At 47.3% G+C, this 20,294-nt stretch overlaps 3 protein-coding genes and 1 pseudogene across 4 annotated transcripts; 3 read left to right on the forward strand and 1 right to left on the reverse strand.

Annotated features, from left to right (window-relative positions):
• Positions 1-612: 612 nt before the first annotated feature.
• Positions 613-6,166, forward strand: LOC117836967 (uncharacterized). The gene is made up of 7 exons (XM_034716499.2): positions 613-638; positions 3,513-3,864; positions 4,179-4,414; positions 4,523-4,673; positions 4,913-5,509; positions 5,617-5,738; positions 5,851-6,166. The coding sequence occupies exons 1-7, from the start codon at positions 613-615 to the stop codon at positions 6,005-6,007; spliced, it is 1,641 nt and encodes a 546-aa protein (XP_034572390.2). The 3' UTR covers positions 6,008-6,166.
• Positions 6,167-7,221: 1,055 nt separating this feature from the next.
• On the forward strand, positions 7,222-10,860 carry LOC117838499 (uncharacterized). Of its 2 annotated transcripts, XM_034718550.2 has the most exons (8): positions 7,226-7,595; positions 8,344-8,858; positions 8,946-9,018; positions 9,598-9,678; positions 9,755-9,818; positions 10,007-10,094; positions 10,195-10,279; positions 10,541-10,860. In XM_034718550.2, exons 1-8 carry the CDS (start codon positions 7,491-7,493, stop codon positions 10,622-10,624), a joined length of 1,095 nt encoding a protein of 364 aa, XP_034574441.1. In that variant the 5' UTR covers positions 7,226-7,490; the 3' UTR covers positions 10,625-10,860. The 2 variants fall into 2 exon arrangements, with proteins under 2 accessions (XP_034574448.1, XP_034574441.1); XM_034718557.2 differs by lacking the exons at positions 10,007-10,094; positions 10,195-10,279 and having other exon boundaries at positions 7,222-7,595.
• A 1,023-nt stretch (positions 10,861-11,883) lies between these two features.
• Positions 11,884-17,049, reverse strand: LOC117838486 (DIS3-like exonuclease 2). The gene is made up of 6 exons (XM_034718535.2): positions 16,357-17,049; positions 16,215-16,268; positions 16,071-16,136; positions 12,972-15,182; positions 12,809-12,880; positions 11,884-12,724 (listed from the first exon to the last, which is right to left on the reverse strand). The coding sequence occupies exons 1-6, from the start codon at positions 16,771-16,773 to the stop codon at positions 12,329-12,331; spliced, it is 3,216 nt and encodes a 1,071-aa protein (XP_034574426.1). The 5' UTR covers positions 16,774-17,049; the 3' UTR covers positions 11,884-12,328.
• Positions 17,050-17,237: 188 nt separating this feature from the next.
• On the forward strand, positions 17,238-19,242 carry LOC117856646 (phytosulfokine receptor 2-like; annotated as a pseudogene).
• Positions 19,243-20,294: the final 1,052 nt, after the last annotated feature.

Here is a 20,294-nt window from a genome sequence, read left to right on the forward strand (position 1 = left end):
CCTTCATATCATCATAGCTTCGGGAAGGCATCCATCCATGATTCGCGCCACACGTACGGCGAGACACGCCCACGTGGTCTGGCCGCCGGCCGGCAAGCGCCGCCGCCACACACCGGCGGATCACCGCCCGCAGCGCGGGCACGCGGTGGCCGAGTCAAAACGAGGACGGCGGCGCGATATGGGGTTACGCTTCGAGGACGCTACGCGGTCCGATCCACCGCTGTTCGCCCGGCGACAGCTTTTCCCCGCGGGCTTGCCGGTTCGGTTTCACCGTTAGAGCGTGTGTGAGCTTTGCTTGGAAATTAAACGTTTTTTACACGCCGAATAATGCATGCCACTGTTAGCGTTCCTGTGTGGAGAGCTGGTGCCGGGCACAGGGTAAAAGAGGCTGGTATCTAGCCCATATTTATTAGGCTCGTTGACAGCTGCAGCCACCCGAATACAAACCTGTTCTAATATCTACATCACTACATGAAGAACTCCTAACTACCAATTTTAGAAGCAGGTAGGCAGGGCTAAAAGGACGTAGTACAACTTTAGAAGCAGCTAGGTAGGCGCTACCCTTCTCTTCTCCTCCTCGGCGACACAAGTCTGCAGTTTTGCGGTGCGGCCATGATGATGGAGCCGGAGGGTGTAGGGTACGCTCTGTGGCATCATGGTGGTGATACGTGATTTGCTGGGCCATCCTTAGCACAGACGTCGTGGAGGCGACGGGGAGCGAGAAGCTGCCGCAAGCGATGCCCGGCGGCAAGTCGTGAGACGTTGGGAGGCGCCCCGCTGCTAGGAGGAGCACGGTCGGGAGGAGTGCGCGGCCAGGAGGAGCGCGCGGTGGCTGGGAGGAGTGCGGCGACCGGGAGGAGCATGGCAAGCGGATGCGCGGCATCGGCAGGGAGGTGCAGGCAGTGGAGGGCGCTGCGCGTGGGCAGCGATAGAGGGCGGCGACAGAAACGGAGGTGGAGGTATGGCGGCATGGCGAGTGGAGGCACGGTGGTGGCGTTGCCTCAGCTGGGTTGCCATAGCAGTTGTTCGGGAGTGCCGAACCATGTACATGTAGCGAGAGGTTGTATTGCTCTGGGTGAAAGCCCTCACCGGTCTTCGTGCTGGTGGACTTGACGGCGACGTCCTAGGATATTGTTTTCCCCGTTGGGGGCGTCATGTTAGAATTACGACCCTACTGCAGGGGGTTTTCTGGGTAAAAACCCTATCCAGATCCTAGACGAGCAACGGTGGCGCCATTGGTGTTGTGCCCTCCTTGGAGGCGTCGTCTCTAGAGACCCAACTTAGTTCATGGCATTGCTGAACCATGACAAGCCAAGGGCGGCAACTCCGCCGCGTGGTGAGTTTAATGGGTGTTTGTCTAGCCCATGTGTAGGCGATCGAAGTTATGGTGGTGGCCAGAGGTTGTTGCATGGTTGTCGGATTTGACTGCTTGCAGCGGACTGCGGCGGCTGACGTTGCTGGGCAGCAATCAGTGCAGTGTGGGACTGCGTCGGAGGATGGCGCTTGTGGCAATGATAATGTGGGATAACTAGGCTTGCAGTAGACCATGGCAGGTTGCTCAGCTTAGCTAGGCTATCCGGTGCGGTACATCGTTGGAAGACGGCGCAAGCGACTTCTCTGGCTTGCTGACACGACGGAGAAGACTATATACGAGGGTGAAGCAACAAGGTGAAGTCGACACACTACGACGGCTTGGCTGTTCTATGGAGATCTTGGGGAGCGGAGCAATATCGCTCAACACTCTAACAACGATAAAAGAAATGGATCCGTGACGTGGAGTACTGCGACGAGCGTGGTGAGCCCCCCGCGCGCGGTGTATCTTCGAGGCGACGAGAGGCAGAGTCCAATGGCGGATGTGGCGAGGCTCCCGCGCGTTGTGTTATCGTGGCGGCGACTGCGAGGCAGCCTGCGAGAGGTCCGAATTTGATGCTATCACCCTGTCAAGTGGAGAGTGATGTTACAGCAGCACTATGGCAGAAGGCCTGCATGGTGATGGCCTTCTCGGTTCAACGTCGACGTTAGGTTACGCTGAGAGGTTTCAGTGACTTTTTGACCGTGTGTATGGTGGTACAAGTTGCAGTAAGGCTTCGGTTCTGTCGCTGAGGTGTTGAGAGGAGTGGAGTTTGGCGACGGTTGATGTCCCAATCCAACCGGCCGATATGTTGTAGAGTTGAGTTGCATGTGAGGGAGTGGTGCGATATTCATTGATGATCCAATCCAATCTATCGGTGTTTGCTTCGTTTTTTCCTTTTAATATTTTCGTTCAGTTCGAACTTCATCTTCTTTTTTAATATAATTGGCAGCTCATTTCAAAACAAATAACTACGGCCACCTCAGGCCGGCTGAAACTAACCCAAATATCGCAGCCCTCTCTCGATATCGTCTGCACACGGCAGCCAGGCGTCCGGTGCGGCGGCGCCATGGCTTCCCGAAGAGAGAGTTCAGATGTTCATGTATTCTTGCTGCCGCCTTGGGGTCCTCCTACTTCGGGTTTGAACGGCGCGCGGCGGCGCTAGGCTCTCGAAACTCTCCCCGACACGCCACTGACATCGCGCGCAACTCTTTTTCGCGTGTACGTCACGGTGTCAACGTCATGCATGCATGGCATGGCATGGTTACCATTCGATTCGGTTCGTGCGCGCGCGCACGTTGCGAACGTATGTAGAGTTGGACACGAAAACTATAAACGCCCTCTTTGCCACAAATACAATCTGCATACGTAGTTAGAATTTGGAGGTGAAACCACCCAAACAAAACCAAATGAATTCAACCCAAAGCTGCTCTGCCAGCGCCCATCGGCTCGTCATGTCCCCGTTGCTATTCAATTCCTTACGATGTGTTTCGGGATCAGACGAAGGCGTGCAGTCATTTTAACTTGCCAAGTCCCTTCGCTCGAGGACCAGAAACAAAAAGATCTCAGAGCCATTGCCAGTTTACATGACCACACATTACACATCTGAACTGCGCTAGCAAGCGAGTGGCGAGCAGATTTACACGCACATGCGCGTTCGATCTCCTCCTCCGAACTGCTCGACTGCATGACGCTGTAGCGCACCGCCCAATCCCCACGTGAAATGTCATGTCAGATCGCCGCTCGTCAAAAGGCACGGCCGAACCGGGCGCACGGAACATGCGACACGTCCGCCCTCGAAAGCGCGGGACGAGGCGGCACCCAACCCAACTACCCAAGCGTCAATCAGAGGCCACCGCGCGCGCGCGTCCTCGCCCCAGGCCTGATGACCACCTCACACGATCGAGTGGTCGCTCTCGTCACCGGCCCGGGGCTCGCACCGCCTCGCCCGCTTTGCCGTTCTCGCGAAAGCCGCGGCCGCCAGTTCGGCACCTAGCCGAGTGGATAGCGTAGGCCGCCGTACGGGGAACGAAACCTGCCGCGATGCCGAGCCGATCGATGCGACGAGCACGAGCACGTTACCCCCCGGCGGTCACGCGTCGCTGGCCGCGCGCCGGAACAGGGCGCCAGGCAGCCCCCTGCCGTTTTCGGAGTCCCCCAGCGCGTCGCGTCGGCGTCGGGGCGCGACGAGGCCCTGCCGAACGGCCATTCTCGGACGACAGGGGACGGGAGGGACGGAGGAGAAGAGTCCACTCCTCCTCGTCACGTCACCGCGCGCACCTAGTAGACAAGCGTTCCGGCACTCTGGCACGCGCCTAACTCTCGTCCACCCAACGGGTTCGGCGATCGGCGCCAGCTCCTCCTCCTATTTAGGCCTCACTGTGCCGTCGGGCTCGCGGATACCCCTCTCAAGTTCCAAGCCCTTCGTCGCCGATCTTCACGCTCGCACACGCCCCGTTTCCATTTCCGCCGCTGCGACTGCGAGTCTGCGAGCATCGCGGGTTTGTCACGAGGTATCGCGTTGGTTCTTTGCCTTGCTGAATTGCTATCGTGATTTGCTCAGTTCAAGCCGTAGTTGCTCTGTCGCTGTTTTTTTTTCCTTTAGAAATCATCTGTTGTTGATCGTCATGGCTTTTTCTTCGATCTTCTGCGTCGATCAAAGACGAAAATGAGTTGCATCATGGAAAGATGTTCATGCGAAGTGGTCGTATAGTAGTCTCAAATAGAAAAGGGTGTTCTGTAAAAACAAATTCCTCTCTGTCGAATCGAACAGTACGTTACTGCTTTTCTCCTTCGTCTAAGATGTTGGTTTCTTGTATCATTGCAGGTTTCAAGCATCGCCACCAACGCGATGGACGAGTTCCCTCTGATCAGCGACCACAGTATGCTCCTCCAAGGCCACGGCATGTTCGGCGCTGAAGGATGCCTCGGCATCCGCAGTTCTTCAGGCGTTCTTTCGTCTGACGGCAAGACAGTCCCAACACAAGATGACCGCAAGAACAAGGGGAAAGACATGTTCTACTCCGACTGGCCTGAGCTGGCCTGTTTCGAGCCAAACCCGAGGTAAATCCCCTTGCAATCCTTAATGAGCACGTGCCTTAAAATTTTACCATCAGCAGCGCCACCGTTTTCTGATGACTCGACATTTTTTTCCTTTCATTTTTTGTGAAGAAATTTGGATCCCACGTTTGAGATAGGGAGCAACTATTTTGAGGACGCACTATGGTCCTCAATTTTCTCACCAGAGGCTAAGCTTGTACCAAGCAGCTACTTTGACGATATCGATTTCTCGAGTGATCGAAGTGGGAGCACCGTGGTCAAGGTACTTACAAATTCTGTCTTCCTGATTTTGAAGGTCATATGATGCAATGGAATTTTTCTGGAAGAAAAATGATGCAAAGGATTTCCTACCCAGGGTAGTAGCTTCTCTTATCACGCGAAGGGTCCAGACCTTGCCCTCTTCAATATGCAGCACATCACCAGCCTTGACCATATTTTCATGCAAAAAATTAGGTTCCATCGAGCAACATTTTAATTTCTTTTCTCTTCCACCTTCTGCAGACAAATCCGACAAAAACCAAGCAACAGCCCAGGAAAGGAGCAAGTGATACACCTTTGAATGGCGATGCACATGCCAGCTCCTCTTCCTGCCTTTCTGATGCTATAGAGCTCGCGAACCAGATAAGTGGCTGCGAGGGACTAGAGGCTATTTTTAGCTCAAGTCAGGAAATGCAAGACCCCACGGCATCTAGCAGCATGTGCAGTGGTGAAACAGCAGCTTCGTCTGCTTTCTCAGGTCCAGACTTCGTTGCTGCTCATCGCATCCCTTGTCCATCGAAGAAGCCGCACGATCCGTTTAGCAGGGCTCCTGACATGATCCTCGAGGAGATGGCTGAAAACCCCCTGGACATGTACTTTCCTCTGCTGGAAACGTATGAGCAGCCTGAAATGCTGATGAGCGACACCACTTCGGCACAAAAGCATCGGTTCCCTGAAGAGTTTGCTGGCAGTTCTGCTCTGAACTGCGCGGAGTCACAGTTCTGTTCCAAGGAGATGGCTTCAGTAGGGTTTCATGGGCAGCCTAGCTCGGCAATGGTTCTGCCAGCCGTGCCGGTGAAGGATCTTGGCTTCCAGAAGCTTCAGGAAGGCATGAATCAGGTTGGTGATTCACAGTAACTGGCATATATCCTCTCGTAATCGTTCTTCCATTTTTCATGTGATGACCAGGACTTATATTTTGGATCCGATTTGTGTGTACCTTGCAGCTGGATCTGGCAACCAAAGGGCGCATAAGGGACGCCTTGTACCGGTTGGCCAATAGCGTCGAACAGAGGCATTGTGTTGCCGGTTCAGGTGGAGGAGGATTGAGGTCGTCAGGTTCAAAGAGGTGCGCATTTAGCAACTATAATTGGGTGCCATGCTTGGTTATTCAGTAAAGTTGCCGAATTACTGATGCACCATTTGAAGTCCTGAATGTGTCTATAATGTATGTTTGGCAGGTTCAGACCGGGTGGATGGACCGAAACGCAGACGGACCCCATGGATCAGTCAGTAGCGCAGCTGCTTCTACAGAAACCCTCTTACCGGAAGGCTGCCCTGCAGCACCGTGTGACATACTCCTCGACAAGAGACCCGAGTCGCCCCTTGCAGGAGTGAAATTGTAACCCATTTGTATTCTAGGCCTTGTTTAGTTGGTAAATTTGGGAGATGCAAAATTACTGTGCTAGCACTGTAGCACACTGTAGCGTTTCGTTTGTATTTGTGAATTATTGTCCAAATATTGATTAATTAGACTTAAAAGATTCATCTCGCAAAGTACAACAAAACTGTGCAATTAGTTTTTAATTTCGTCTACATTTAGTACTCCATGCATGTACTACAAGTTTGATGTGATGGGGAATCTTCTTTTTGCATAGTGTTAAAGTTGGGAGTTGGGAGGTAACTAAACATGGCCCTACTCTGAAATGCGATATCTGAATGTCTGATGATGGTGACATGACAGAATTGAGTACCCTGTCAGACCGACCCAGTTTTGACATCTTTCCCTCCTACAGTTGTGATTTACTCTGAAAGTGTACTGCTTGTGCATGAAAAATATTATAGCACTGCACTACCAGTACATTGTCTCATTATAGCTTCAAGTGTGTATTGTACTTCACGTTTTCGCCTTGTCGATTGCATTTGATCGAGACTTTTTTTTTTGTTAGATATCGGGCATTTTAGGGGTTGTTTGGTTCCCACCTCTAACCTTAGCACCTGTCACATCAAATGTTTAGATACTAATTAGGAGTATTAAACATAAACTATTTACAAAACCCATTGCACAGATTCATCTCGCTGTTACTGTAGAAGCACACTGTCAAATCATGGACTAATTAGGCTTAATAGATTCATCTCGCCGTTTAGCCTCCATCTGTGCAATTAGTTTTATAATTAACTCATATTTAGTCCTCCTAGTTAGCCTCCAAGAATTCGATGTGACATGGACTAAACTTTAGCTCAAAGAACCAAACAACTCCCGTCTGTAGCTTCAGCAATTCACATCAGAGAGAGCTTCTCCAGCCGGAGTATACGCTTGCAATCTTCTGTAGCCGCATTGTTTCGCTTTGACTAACCGAGCTGCTAGCTTGCGGTTTTTCAAGCTCGCATCGTTTCGGATGGAAGCGGTCAGATCTGGTGCCTAGGGATTCGTACCGATCCAACCAGGCCGAATCGTTGGGACTGCTGACCAGTCACTGACAAGCAGGGCCCGGCGGCTTCTACATGTCGCCTCCCCCGCATCGGCCGCATGCCCTGCCCCCGCCCCCGCCCGCGCACGGTGCCCCGCCCTGCTCCCGGCGTCGCTACCCGCTAACCGCCGCGGACAGACGCCACGACGTCACTGGAAAAAAAGGAACCCAAATATCCAATCGAGACCCACCACCGAACAGGTCCAAATCCGCTCGTCTCCCCTCGAAGCAACTCCGCCGTTCCGCCGGCAACGCCACTCGCCCCGCCGGAGCAGGAGGAGCACCCGACCCGTCCAAGCGGCTCGGGGAGCGCCAGGGCTGGACGAGGACGAGCGGCCTCCCAAATTTAGCAAGCCGCGGAGCGCGTGGGCGTGGGCGTTGGCGTGGCGCGAGGAGGAGAGGAGGGTGCGATGGGGTACCTGCCGGCCCTGGGCAGCAAGGCGGCGCACTTCGTGTCCGACCTCACCACCGTCATCCTCAACCCCGTCTCCGAGCGCGAGACCTCACACCTCCCCGTGAGACACCGGATCCCGCTCCCATCCCACCCCCCCTCTCTCGTGTAGGCGATTCGGTCCGGTTTTGAATTTGGGCCTCTCGCTCGCGCTCCCGATTCGCGCGATTGGGCGAGTCCGGCTGTGGCATCCGCTCTGCTTGTTGTGATTTCGCAGCTGGGGCGTGCTATCGTTACGGTTTGCTGTGCGATTCCTTGGGGTTTAGGGACGTTGGCTGTCGCGTGCTGCTAATTAGGACCTGCTTTGGTTGATGGAAACTGTTGCTAGCTTGGCAAGCAACAGTTGGCTCACGCGAAGGTTTTGCCTCTTCGGGGATGAGCTTATTCAGAGTTGGGTTCTTCACTGGGTCGGGCAATTTATGTGTTCCTGAAATGATTTAGGTTCAGTCTGTGTGTTCAGATGCCTACGCCATTCAGAGTGCACACAGAATTTAGGTTTAGTCATATTTCTTCAATGTATCTTCATTTCCAGTGTTCACATGTCACGCTGGAAAGTTCTGATGGAATCTGAGTTCTACCCTCTGTTGGCTGTTAAATGCACTTAGGTTCGTGTTCTTAGATGTGGTTGACTGATAGACGTAGCTGCAATGCTGAAGTTAATCAGATGATATTTTGAAAACTTTCCGTCGGCTGATCCTTTGCCTTTCATGTTTAATTCCGCCAAATTTCAAAGACGATTTCTGTGTGTGTCTGGTTTCAGTCATCATCCCATCTTCCTGAAAGTTTACATTTCAATTTCTTTGGATTTGCAGGAGGTTGATGAAGTGCAAGAAAATTCAGAGGATGATAAAGATTCTGAGCACAATTCTGACGGCCTTGATGGCCCCGACACATCTTCCTTTAGAGCGTTCTTGATCTCATTTTTGTCGTCATCTAGCTCTAATAATAACGATTCGATGGAGATAATTCCTGAGCAAAATGTGGACACGAGTTATCCAACTTTAACACCCATGGGGAAGGGAAGCAAGGGAAGGTCAGGTCTGATAAGTAGAGGGAAGCATTCCATTGGAAAAATCATTAGCAAGGCGGCTCGGATTGGTGGTTTTAAACAAGGTACTGCAGAGCCTAAAATTGACAGGGAGACAGTAAATCATACTCAACCAGTTGCATCTGTTTCGGAGCTTGAGGAATCAAAGGAAGTTGCTTCTGTCAGTGCTCTGCCAACTATGTCGGAACCATCCATTCTTTTGTCAGAACTGATGCAATCAATTCTCTATGCCTCTCTCCCTGTTCTTGCCCAGGGAAGGAACTGGGTCTTGCTATACAGGTTCAAGATGTCTCTTATTCTGATATGTTCTGACTTCTGATCATGTGTGCCCACTGCCATCTAATGTTTATGTTCACGATTGTGCAGCACATGGAGGCATGGCATATCTTTATCTACTTTATATAGAAGGAGCATGCTTTGCCCTGGTTTCTCACTTTTGGTATGTTAATGTTTCCTAAGTAGCTTGATGCTGTCATATTTGTTACGATTTGTCACCATTACTTAACAGATGGCAGCCTATTTCACCTTAGAAAGTGTTTGGTTCGTGCTAAAGTAACGTAAATGCAAAGGGAATCAGATTACAATGTATTTTGTGGCGGAATGGGTGATTACCCTCTTTGTTTGGTTGCACTCTGGTAACGTAATCAGATTACGGTGTGGGTGTTGTATCTGATTACGGTGGGGAGGAGGGGGGGGGGGTTAACAAGCTTGTATAAATATTATTTAGGTAAGGGATTCGATTACAGTGTCAATTGATTATAAACCACTGCAACCAAACATATGTAATGGATTCATTACCTTCAGTAATCAGCTTACGTTACATTTGAGCCAACCAAACACCACCTTATAGTTATTGACTGTTTCATATTTTTAAGTGATAAGTCTCAATATCTCATTGCACCCCATAAGTCGCTACACTGTTGATGATGTGGAATTTATGGGTCTTTGTAGCATCATCTGATATAATCTCAGAGTTGCTGATTGCTAACTTTCCATTCTTCATCTTCTGATCTTACAGGTAGTGGGGGATAAAAAGGGCACAGTTTTTGGTGGTTTAGTTGAGGCTCCATTGCAGCCATCCAGTTCAAAGAAGTATCAGGTTTCGCCTCTACACTGCGATAAACTGTTTGTTACATATTTTCCTTGTACTGAATATTTTCAAAATAATCTTGCAGGGGACCAATAATTGTTTTGTTTTCACTAATTTACACGACCGCCCTGTTATATACCGACCGACTGGTAATTTTCAGTATTATTCATTTTATGGTTTGCAAAATAGTTTTTCCTGTTATTTCCATGCTCTTGAGATATAGATTTACCAGCACCGCAGTGACTTTGTTAAGCATTCCGAGAACTTTTTCTTCTTTCATTTTTCGTGTCGCCTCATGCTTGTAACTTGTAAGCTATTAAAAATTTGCCTACTGCAGGTGCAAATAACTATTTCACAGTTTGTTCCGCCGACTATTTGGCTCTAGGAGGAGGAGGTCATTTTGCACTTTATCTAGATGGAGACCTGTAATCTATCTCTCCTATTCACAGAATTCACCACTAGTATATGAGTCATTGTTAATTACCCTCGCAGCCTCAACTTTCTTTTCTGCATTTCTCTTTGCAGTTTGACTGGTTCAAGTTCTAATTCAGAGACTTTTAACAATGAGTGTTTGTCGCATTCCCCTGACTTCTCAGTGAAAGATGTTGAGGTATTTAAAATAGTGAAGCATTGTATTCTAGTCTTGCATCCTTGTGAATATAAACTCTATCATTTAACTGATGACCAAGTAGCTTCATGTTGAATGTAGCAACATGCAACTGTAGCTGAACTGCTGAACTCAAGAAATTGGACTCTTAGCTTTCAAGCTTAATCAATTAACTGAGAGTTGTGCAAGTCCATTAAGAGCATTTGTGTGGATGCCCGCATGATTCTGCAATATGAACTTCATGCTGTTCTCTGTTTAATGCAGCTGTGGGGCTTCGTCTATCCTTCCAAGTACGAGGAGATGCTCACGCTCTGCCGGACTGAGAAACCAGGAATTTGTCGATGGTGATTGCCGCTTGAACTACCAAACATAGACGCATTGCACATCTGTACAGTTTTTAGTAGAATTTGTGAGTTGCGAGCGTTTTTGTGAGCAGGGCAAAGTAGGAGTACTGGACTTGCTTTTCTCAAGCGAGTTTGCTCAGATTTGTAAATACTGCAATTTTCATGCTGCCACTTGGCGAAACATGGACGTTGCTGGTTGTTGCTCCAGTGCTATCATTTTGAGGTAAATTGTCTCAGGCAGGTCAGGCTTCTCTGGGCTCATGAAACAGGCGTCTAACTTGTTCACAGCCAGCCTGTTTTTTCTAGATAATACCAGCCTTCTTGCTTTATCCCCTCGTCGTTCACTACCTACACGATGAGTACAACTTTAGTAGAATAGTGCCTTTCTGAACTTCCAATACACTAGACCGCCAAACAATAGTTCATGAATGAAACTGGAATGGTTTGAAGTTTTGCACCCAGGATGTGAAAGCTCCCCTTCCCCGCTCAGTAGACACTGCAGAATCATTTTTTTTAATAAGGACTGCAGTCTCATTTTTTTATAAGGGCTGCAGAGTCATCTTAGAATTTAGATTAATCCAAGTGCAAAACTACAAAACCAAAATCATGCACTTAGTAACCATTTTAAATCTAAGAGTGATCACGCCATCGTCAAAGCAGTATTGCCGAATAAATATAGCAAAATGGATATGCAGTAAAGACACTGCATAGTCATTTTAGATGAATTCAAGCAGTGCGACCGAACATCTAATGTACTCTCCCATTTCAAATTGCAGGTCATTTTGACTTTTTAAAATTCTAGATATGCACTATATACATAGCAAAAAACTACGCTTCTAGAGAAGTCAAAATGACCTACAATTTGGGATGGAAGGAGTAATAAAATTTCCTTATCCAGAAAGAGAACTTTCTGTAGTCTCTGCACCAAAGGGAAAGTTGTACTCCCTCCATCCTAAATTATAGATTGTTTTAACTTTTCTAAATTATAGATTATTTTGACTTTTCTAAATTTATAGATATCATTATGCATCTAGATATGAGGTATATCTAAATGTATAATAAAATATATGAATCTAAAAAAGCTAAAATGACGTATAATTTGGAACGGAGGGGAGTACAACATTTCAGAGTTACCCGAGTAATCTGCACAAGTAATACTGCAACTGCATAGAATAGTAACAAGACGACAACTTCAATTAGAGGCTCTGCACCATATATTGTCTTGACCTCTTGGAATTAAGTGAAGAACAAAAACAACATATATGGGCAGCCACAAAGAGACATTTATTATGCGAAGTAACAACGCAACAGATCCAACATCTGAGTGAAACCACCAGTAAAAAAAATAATTCAGGTGGTTTCACAAAGCTAGAACAAAGTCATTAAAGAGACTTTGAAAATAGTCCATCAGTAATGTTTACTCACTCTTCCACCAGTCTGGTACCTCATCAAGCAGCCTGAGAATAAAAACGAAAGCCACTTGACTCTGCGCGCAAGCCTTCAAATGTCATAGGTGGTAAAGATCGGATAAGGGTAGTTTCTTCTTTTTTTTTTGAGCTGGAAGGGTAGCTAATTAGCTATACATGGATGCAATAAGCAGTATCTACAGAACTAAGTCGGAATTTGCCTACCGTCATTTTATTACTTTTGTTCAACTGAGAAACTGTTAAAATTGACTGATTATTCCGTCTTGATGGGATGTTTCCTATCACTTGAAGTATGACGCCATGTACAGTCTTACTCCAATGTCCACCGCACAATCCTCACCACCAGTTGCATGAAGAACCACAGGGATGTCGCTCAGGTAATGTATCACCAGGGGCAGAACAGCTGGAGCAGCCTGAGCTTTCACTGCGTCGCCACTCAACAAAACAGACTTGGCAGTGCAGCCGCCAGCTTCTGTTGCTCCTGATTCCTCATCTTCTTCAGACAACATCGCTTCTGAAGGGTTCACCACCATTGCGACTTCCTCAATTGGCCTGCTCTTCATCTGAGTTCCCCGAGCAGGCTTGTTCCTGCATGCATCAAGCACTAACGTTCCAGTGGCTTCCAACCACTCAACAGATAGGCCCTCAACTTCATCATAATATATCCTTCGTTCCATCTGCATCATAAAACCACATTAAGGTTGCGAAAAAGAAAATGAAGCAGGTGTTACTTTTACATGAGGATTGGCAAAAATTCATACCGCAAGCTTGGGTACATAAACTGACATGAATCTTGGTCCGAGCCCCAGAACTCTAGCATTGCAGACCACAATCTGCAAAAATGAAAACAGCAGCATTTTAAAATAAAGCTTACGGGAAAAAACCTTGTTGGAAAGCTGGAAATGGTGGTGCACCAGTTTTTACCTCTTTGTTCTTTATCAGAGCCCACATATAGAGCTTCCGTCCAGCTTCTTCTGCACGACGACCAGCCCACTTTCTTTCATTACAGTGTTCAGCAACCTCCCCGAGATTTTCAGAGGAAGGAACCTTAAATTTCTCAGCTGCAGCAGAAAGTGCTCTTTTCCCTTCTTCAGATACAGCAGCATCCTTGCTAAATTGGAGGCCTGTAAAACATCCATCCATCAATTCACAGGATGCTTTCACTCCATTCCGGCCTGTGGAAGATTTCTTTTGCTTCATATACATTTGTTCAGCCTCAATAACTGCATTCAGAGTCCTGTGAACAATTATATCAGTATATCTTCGAAGTGGTGAAGTGAAGTGTGTATACAAAGGGACAGACAGAGCATAATGTGCCCAATCATCTTTCTTGCTTATCAGGTCCCCTGTGCAAAAGTATTCTGCTGACTGCATTTGCTTTGAAGCATAAAACATGAGAATATCAAAGAGAACAGGATCATCTTGCAACTTTTCCTTTATCCTAGAAAGTGAAAGGTGAAGTTGACCAGATGATGAAGCATCCAATTCAAAACCATTCTTAGCACAAAATGCCTCAAACTCTCTGAACTTCCGCAAATTAGGTTCAGGATGCCTACGAAGTAAGGCACAATCAGGGAAAGCATTAGATATAACTTCAGCAGCTGACATATTCGCCAACAACATTAGCTCCTCAACAATGAAGCATGCATCATTCCTAATATAGCGATAGCTATCACATGGAGCACCATCTTCATCAAACAAGATCATAAGCTTTGCAGTGTCAAGAGAAAGAGCTCCACCCTTGAATCTAATTTCCTTCAGATTTTTTGAGACCTCATAAAGGCTTCTAAGGGACTTGATAACATCATCTCGCTCAAATATACCATGCACTTGAAGAGAAGAAACAGCAGATCTAGACTGACTGGCTTCACTACAAATCAAATCCTGCACAAGGTCATATGACAACTTGCAGCATGAAAAGATGATGCTTCGACCAATCCAACGACTAACTATGTTCCCATGAGGATCGATATCCCAAATAATTGAAAAGGCCAGCCTGTCTACACCTGGATTAAGCGAAACCAGTTCTTCTGAAAGTCTTGAAGGCAACATTGATACTTTGCGTCTTAAGGTGTAAACACTAGTAGATCGACTTTGAGCTTCAGCATCTAACGCAGTCTCTGGATGGACAAAGTAAGAAACATCTGCAATGTGAACCCCAATACGGACAGTTCCTCCTGATAGTATCTCAATTGATATAGCATCATCAAGATCCGATGCAGTAGGAGGGTCTATTGTAAAAGTCAAGACCTTCCTCAAATCTTTTCTTGCTTCAAGTTCTTTCTGAGGAATCTGCCAACAATTGTCAGGAAGGCATGCCAACGACTCAGGGGAAAACTCAGCATCAGATATAGCATTCTCAAATAATATAGCATCCATGTGTGTTTTAACATGTCCACCCTTCCCCAAGAACCGTACAACATGTGCATAGGGATAGAGACTTTCCTCATCCCATTCATCCAGTCGTGCAGCAACCAGTTCCTTCTCTATAGCTGCATCACCTTCTCTTAGGTTCTGCCGGACACTATCCGGCAAAGTGCTAACTTTAACAACCATCTGGGGGAATTTGGGGTCAGTAGGCAAGAGATGAATCAAGCCTGTAACAACCGATTGTGCTCTGTTGTTCATCATCCTTACACCCATCTGATTTTTCTGCTGCTCTCCACCAGGGAACTCTGGAAAAGAAGCAAGGAAACCTACAATGGCATCACGGCGTGGGGACTTCTTCATGACTGATAATACTTTCCCGGTAGGACGTCTACCTGGGTGAGTTTGTATCATGGCGCAGATCCTTTGTAATGCTCTTGCATCCTCACTCTTTCCACCATTCAAGTCTCTCTCGTTACTTTCAAGGACAGTAGCATTCCCATTTTCACACTTAACAGCTTGACTAAAACCACTGTTCTTGTGATGGAGATGCATCCTGTCCAAACCAGGTACGCCATTACTGCAATTTTCAAACCTGCAGCCGGCATCTGCTTGTCCTTTCTTCCGACTATGATACCCATTTGTTTCACCAATCTCACGGACCCCAGAATCTCCTCCTATCGCAGGGTTGCATGCAACGTTCGGTCCTTTCATTCTAGTCCAGTGAACAACAGGATCCAGTGTGATAGCAACAAGATCACCTTCAACCTGCAATGTAGTTCATGAGATAAATGATACGGCGTAACTTGTATAGGTTCATAAATTCGCCAAGCATAGATAAATAGGCACAGCTAGAGAGCAGAATTGTATAGCAACTGCAAACAAGCAGAACCTGACCACTTGTAAAAAACTATATGGCAACACATCAGGATGAGACATATACATATCACTAAAATGTGTACAGTATTAGTTGTTTCTATAGGTCGCATAATCTTTGATAGGACTATTGGTAAAGAAACAGATAAGACTCTTGCATGCAACACCAAAGATAAACTTAACCGCAGGAAAGGGTGAAAAAGTGCAAACCATCTGCAACAGAACACTTTAAAACCCAACAGAATGATCATAAGACAAAACCCATCTGCAAAAGCTATTGTGTAATCCACAAACTTAGAAATTAAGATGGTCACATGTTATTCCAAGAGAATGCCATTCAGTTGCTGGTTGCAGTCCTGACTAAGTACAACATGAAAGCACATTAAGAGCATAAAAAGGTAGTGCATGCTTCATTCAATTGTGCAGGGAGCAAGCTGGCCATATGTTATGTGCCTACTGTGTAGAAGTCACGAGTTATTATCAGTACAAATAGAGAAACCCATTCTATGACACGACAAAAACTCAACAGTTGGCGATGCTAGATCACAGGAAGGAAAGGCACAACAGCGCCGTACTGAATTTTGTCCTGAGTCAAATTTAGCGCCAAATTTGACATGTTTTTTTTTATTCCTCCTGATATGGTAACCAGTTAACAGAAACACGAGCTTGGCGTGACATACTGCCTTTGCATTATCAATTATCCACTAACATTTCCTTATGGGGGGTGCCTTTGTAATGCAACTAATCATTAGCGCATCATGCATGCAGAGGTGTACATACCGCTCGGTTTTGCGCCAACCCTGTAATGAGAATATCCACCGGGATGCCATCAATTGTGCAGTACGCCTGCAAAATTCAAACGTTACCGCGCAGTTGCAAGGGAACAGTAGAATATTAACAATCAGACCACGGAGCCATGCTTGCCTCATTTCTGTTGTGCGCATTCACCCGGAACTTCCCCACGAACGCATACCCTCTCTGCATAGAAGATGAACCAAATCAGTGTGTCAGCTCACGCGAAATCACGACCAGTAAGCTGCAAACCTCCCATGGCACCAGCAAATACCTTGACGGCCTCCTCCACGGTCCCCTCAGGCCAGTGAGGCTGGAAGTAGCGCCTCCCCGGAGCTCCCCCTCCCGCCCTCCCCGCCAGCGTCTCCGCGGGCCTCGGCATGGGCAGCAGGGGGCACGACTGGCTCGTCCCCGCCGCGGTCGCCTCCGCCTCGGCGTCGACACGGGCGCCGCCGCCCACGTGCATGGGCGGCATCGATCTGACCGACCACGGCCCCGCCGCGTCCGCGTGCGTGCCCTGCGGCGCGGCGACCGGCGTCGCCGCGCCCGCCTGCTTGGAGCGCCGCGTGGGGCGGCGGCGGTTCTTCCTCTTCTCCTTCTCGGCTTCCTCGGCCGCGGAAGCCGCTGCCGCAGGCGGCGGCGGCGGGGCGGGGATGGGCACCGCAGCTGTGTGCTCTCCGGTGGCCCTCATGATGTGCGGCCTCCCTCTCCCTCTCTCGCTCTATCTCTCCTCGAAGGAAACGCGGCGAGGGAACCCTAGATCTGGCGGGGGCGCCCTCCGCTTCGTCGCTCTCCTCGTCGACACCGATGGGGGGAAAAAACGAGGTGTCGGGGCGCGGGGAGAGGAGAAGGGGACTGGAAGGAAGGGATAGAAGAGAGAGGAGGGGCCAGGAGGAGGATGACGAGGAGGGGGGAGGGAGATGTGTTGCTTCGCGAAGCGGATGTGGGGTGGTGGCGCTAGTATAATCGAGGGCGGCCTTGGTATATTGCTGTGGCTTGCGGAGGGAGGAGTACGTGTTGGCATCGGCGCTTGCGGCTTTGCTTGCGGGGCGAGGACGGCAGCGGGGTCGGGGGTGGTCGGCGGCGGGTAGGGTTGCCCGCGCGCCGACTTGCCTCGCTTTCCGCCTTTTCCAAGGACCCGTCGCTTTCGCCCCCATGGGCTTCAGGCAGCGCCCGTGCGGCCGTGCACGCCACCTTCGAGATCGTACCGTATCACTACCGATATTGTACTTTTAAGTCAGTTTCTGTAGGAGTTTTATGAAAAATTTTATAAGCATTAATTTTCATGTTATATTATCAATTTTGCTAATTTGGTAAGATACTTATGCCGAGAGAAGGATGAGTTTCATCATACGTAAGAGGAGTTTTATCCCATGACAATCAACAGACACAGTTAGCTAGTTTCCAATCTTGCGAACTGTGTGATAAAACTGTGCAGTGAGACTGGTCTTATTATATGAATGAAGCTTATAAAAATTTGGCATAAGCACCTTCTAAACTCTACTCTTCAAGTTTCCTTTTTTATATTGTGTAGCCTTTTGTTGCCATACTACATTATTTTTCGCATTTTTTATACAAAATTGTTGTTGACGCGTATTCTTTATTTTCTTGAGCGCGTTTGATGGACAAGCAAATTTACATATTGGCCATATGATATAGTTGGTGTACAATGTGTAGTTGTTTAAGATATTCCTAATTATACTAGTTATGGCGTAATAATATCTTGTTCCTCAACCTTATTCATTTGCTGTCTTTTGTGTCCCACAATTAAGATTGAGGGAGCTACATGTGCTGGATTTTAGCAAGGGAGCATTCCTGATGCATTGTCCAGTATGGAGAATTTGGAGGTTCTTGACCTCTCATCCAATAATCTCAGTGGGCCAATCCCATCGTCCCTGACAGTGCTCACCTTCTTATCAAAGTTCAGTGTGGCTCACAATCACCTGGTGGGACTGATCCCAAATGGAGGGCACTTCTTCACCTTCTCCAACTTAAGTTTTGAGGGTAACCCTGGTTTGTGCAGGTCGAGTTCTTGCAACCTAAATCTGCCTCTGGAAACTCCTAATGACAAGGAGGTACAACCTGCATCAAGTACCAGGAATAAGAAAAACAAAATACTAGGGGCCGCAATCTGCATCGGACTGACCCCCCTTGCAATGTTTTTAGCTGTCATTTTAGCGAACATGTCAAAGAGGGAGGTCAGCGCTATTGATTATGAAGATACTAATGGCTTCTGTCATGAAATGTATGATTCCTACTCAAAGCCGGTGTTCTTTCAGAATTCTGCAGTGAAGGAGCTAACTGTCAGCGACCTCATCAGATCAAGAAACAACTTCGATCATGCCAACATAATAGGATGTGGCAGATTTGATCTGGTGTACGAGGCCTATCTCCCTAATGGACCAAAGGCAGCAGTGAAGAGGCTCTCTGGTGACTATGGGTAGATGGAAAGAGAGTTTCATGATGAGGTGGAAGCACTGTCACAAGCCCAACACAAAAACCTTGTAACCCTCAGAGGGTACTGCCGCTATGAAAATGATAGGCTGCTGATCTACTCTTACATGGAGAATGATAGCCTGGACTACTGGCTGCAGGAGAGGTCAAATGGTGGTTACATGCTGAAATGGGAGTCAAGGCTCCGAATTGCTCAGGGTTCAGCCAAAGAGCTGGCTTACTTGCACAAGGTTTGCGAGCCCAACATTATACACAGAGATGTAAAGTCCAGTAATATTCTTCTGAATGAAAATTTCGATGCACGCCTGGCTGATTTCGAGCTTGCACGGCTAATATAGCCCTATGACACTCATGTGACTACCGATCTAGTAGGTACCTTAGGGTACATACCACCAGAGTATAGCTAATCGGTGATTGCCACACCAAAGGAGATGTCTTCAGCTTTGGTGTAGTCTTGCTTGAACTGCTCACTGGCAAACGCCCTGTGGATGCGTCCAAGTCCAAGGGATCCGGGGACTTGATCCCTTGGGTTCTTCAGATGAAGTCTAAAACGAAGGAAGAGCAGATTTTTGACAGACTGATATGGAGCAAAGCGCATAAGAAGCAACTGCTGCTGGTCCTTGAGATTGCGTGCAAGTGCATTAGCACTGATCCCTGGCAGAGGCCATCAATTGAACAAGTTGTCAGTTGTCTTGATAGTGTGTGATCATTATTAATACGGTGTTGATTGCTGGTTTCTTCATTTTCGATCAAAGGCTAGGACTAGGAGTATTGACATGAGAGATAAACAGAGTAGAAAAGCAATCGCAGAAAATTTGGATAATGCAGATGCAGGCTATCCGGTGTATATAGGTGTAGTGCCATCACATTAGCGAACCAGAAAGTAACTTGGGTCTTGTTTTATTTCAGTACCACAGTGTTCTCTAAAAATATAAATCCCCATATCAATGTTCTTGCAGCCTCTCTTCAAAAAAAAGCAATATTTATGTGTCATGTTTTCTGAGCTTATGTGCCTTTGAAATAGTTTCCCCTGTGATCACTGAATTTCAGAACAGTAATGTAATTTAGGGGACAGAGAAGGAACAGATGTGCTATGGCACACTTCTTAGGAAATAGAATCTGTGCAATGTTAATAACTGTGGTGGAACATTCAGATAATGAGGGAGTATGGACAACGTGGTGGAGTCTTTCAGATGAAAAATCATTTTTTTCCAAAGGTAAATATACCACTTCACAAGTCGCCATTTGCACCGAGAGATATAGAAAAATGTTGTGCTGCCATACCCTGCTTCAGATACATTCGGTCATGATGCTACTTTTCTTACTGTTGTTTAAGTTAGTAACCCAACCTTGCACTTTTTGCACAAAGACATTCTTCTACTCCTAGTGTGGTCTTTATCAAACTTTGGAAACTAGATGGTTAACGTTAACGTCTATTGATGTTACAGCTACTGGGATGTTTTTTTTACTGCTTCTAGCTTTGCCCACTCCAAAATCTGAAGAATAGTGTTTAGCAGTTTCTGAAGAATAGCTTTGTCCACTCCAAAATTTGATCAAGCCTATATATATGCTTGAGAAGGCAGGTGAAGAGACTGGTAGGCCACAAAGAGATGTGGCTGATCCACAGTGGGTATGCTCGTGTTAATATATCTTAAGAGTAAATTGCACACACCATACAACAACTTATAAGTAACAATATATTATTTGCTGCCGGTTTAAAATGACCAGTTGTTATTCTTATTTCTGCTGTATTGTTTG

This window comes from Setaria viridis, chromosome 1, assembly GCF_005286985.2.
Source record: "Setaria viridis chromosome 1, Setaria_viridis_v4.0, whole genome shotgun sequence".
Taxonomy (NCBI): domain Eukaryota; kingdom Viridiplantae; phylum Streptophyta; class Magnoliopsida; order Poales; family Poaceae; genus Setaria; species Setaria viridis.

Bases quoted from the DNA above. Each gene is read 5' to 3' on its own strand.
- LOC117836967 (XM_034716499.2), top strand. From the start codon at position 613: ATGATGATGGAGCCGGAGGGTGTAGG. The intron at 3,865-4,178 runs GTATCGCGTTGG...GTATCATTGCAG, and splicing joins CATCGCGGGTTTGTCACGAG to GTTTCAAGCATCGCCACCAA. The intron at 5,739-5,850 runs GTGCGCATTTAG...TATGTTTGGCAG, and splicing joins AGGTCGTCAGGTTCAAAGAG to GTTCAGACCGGGTGGATGGA.
- LOC117838499 (XM_034718550.2), top strand. From the start codon at position 7,491: ATGGGGTACCTGCCGGCCCTGGGCAGCAAGGCGGCGCACTTCGTGTCC. The intron at 10,095-10,194 runs GTAATCTATCTC...TTCTCTTTGCAG, and splicing joins CTTTATCTAGATGGAGACCT to TTTGACTGGTTCAAGTTCTA. The intron at 10,280-10,540 runs GTATTTAAAATA...TGTTTAATGCAG, and splicing joins TCTCAGTGAAAGATGTTGAG to CTGTGGGGCTTCGTCTATCC.
- LOC117838486 (XM_034718535.2), bottom strand. From the start codon at position 16,773: ATGAGGGCCACCGGAGAGCACACAGCTGCGGTGCCCATCCCCGCCCCG. The intron at 16,137-16,214 runs GCAAGCATGGCT...TGAATTTTGCAG, and splicing joins ATGCGCACAACAGAAATGAG to GCGTACTGCACAATTGATGG. The intron at 15,183-16,070 runs GTATGTACACCT...ACTACATTGCAG, and splicing joins GGTTGGCGCAAAACCGAGCG to GTTGAAGGTGATCTTGTTGC.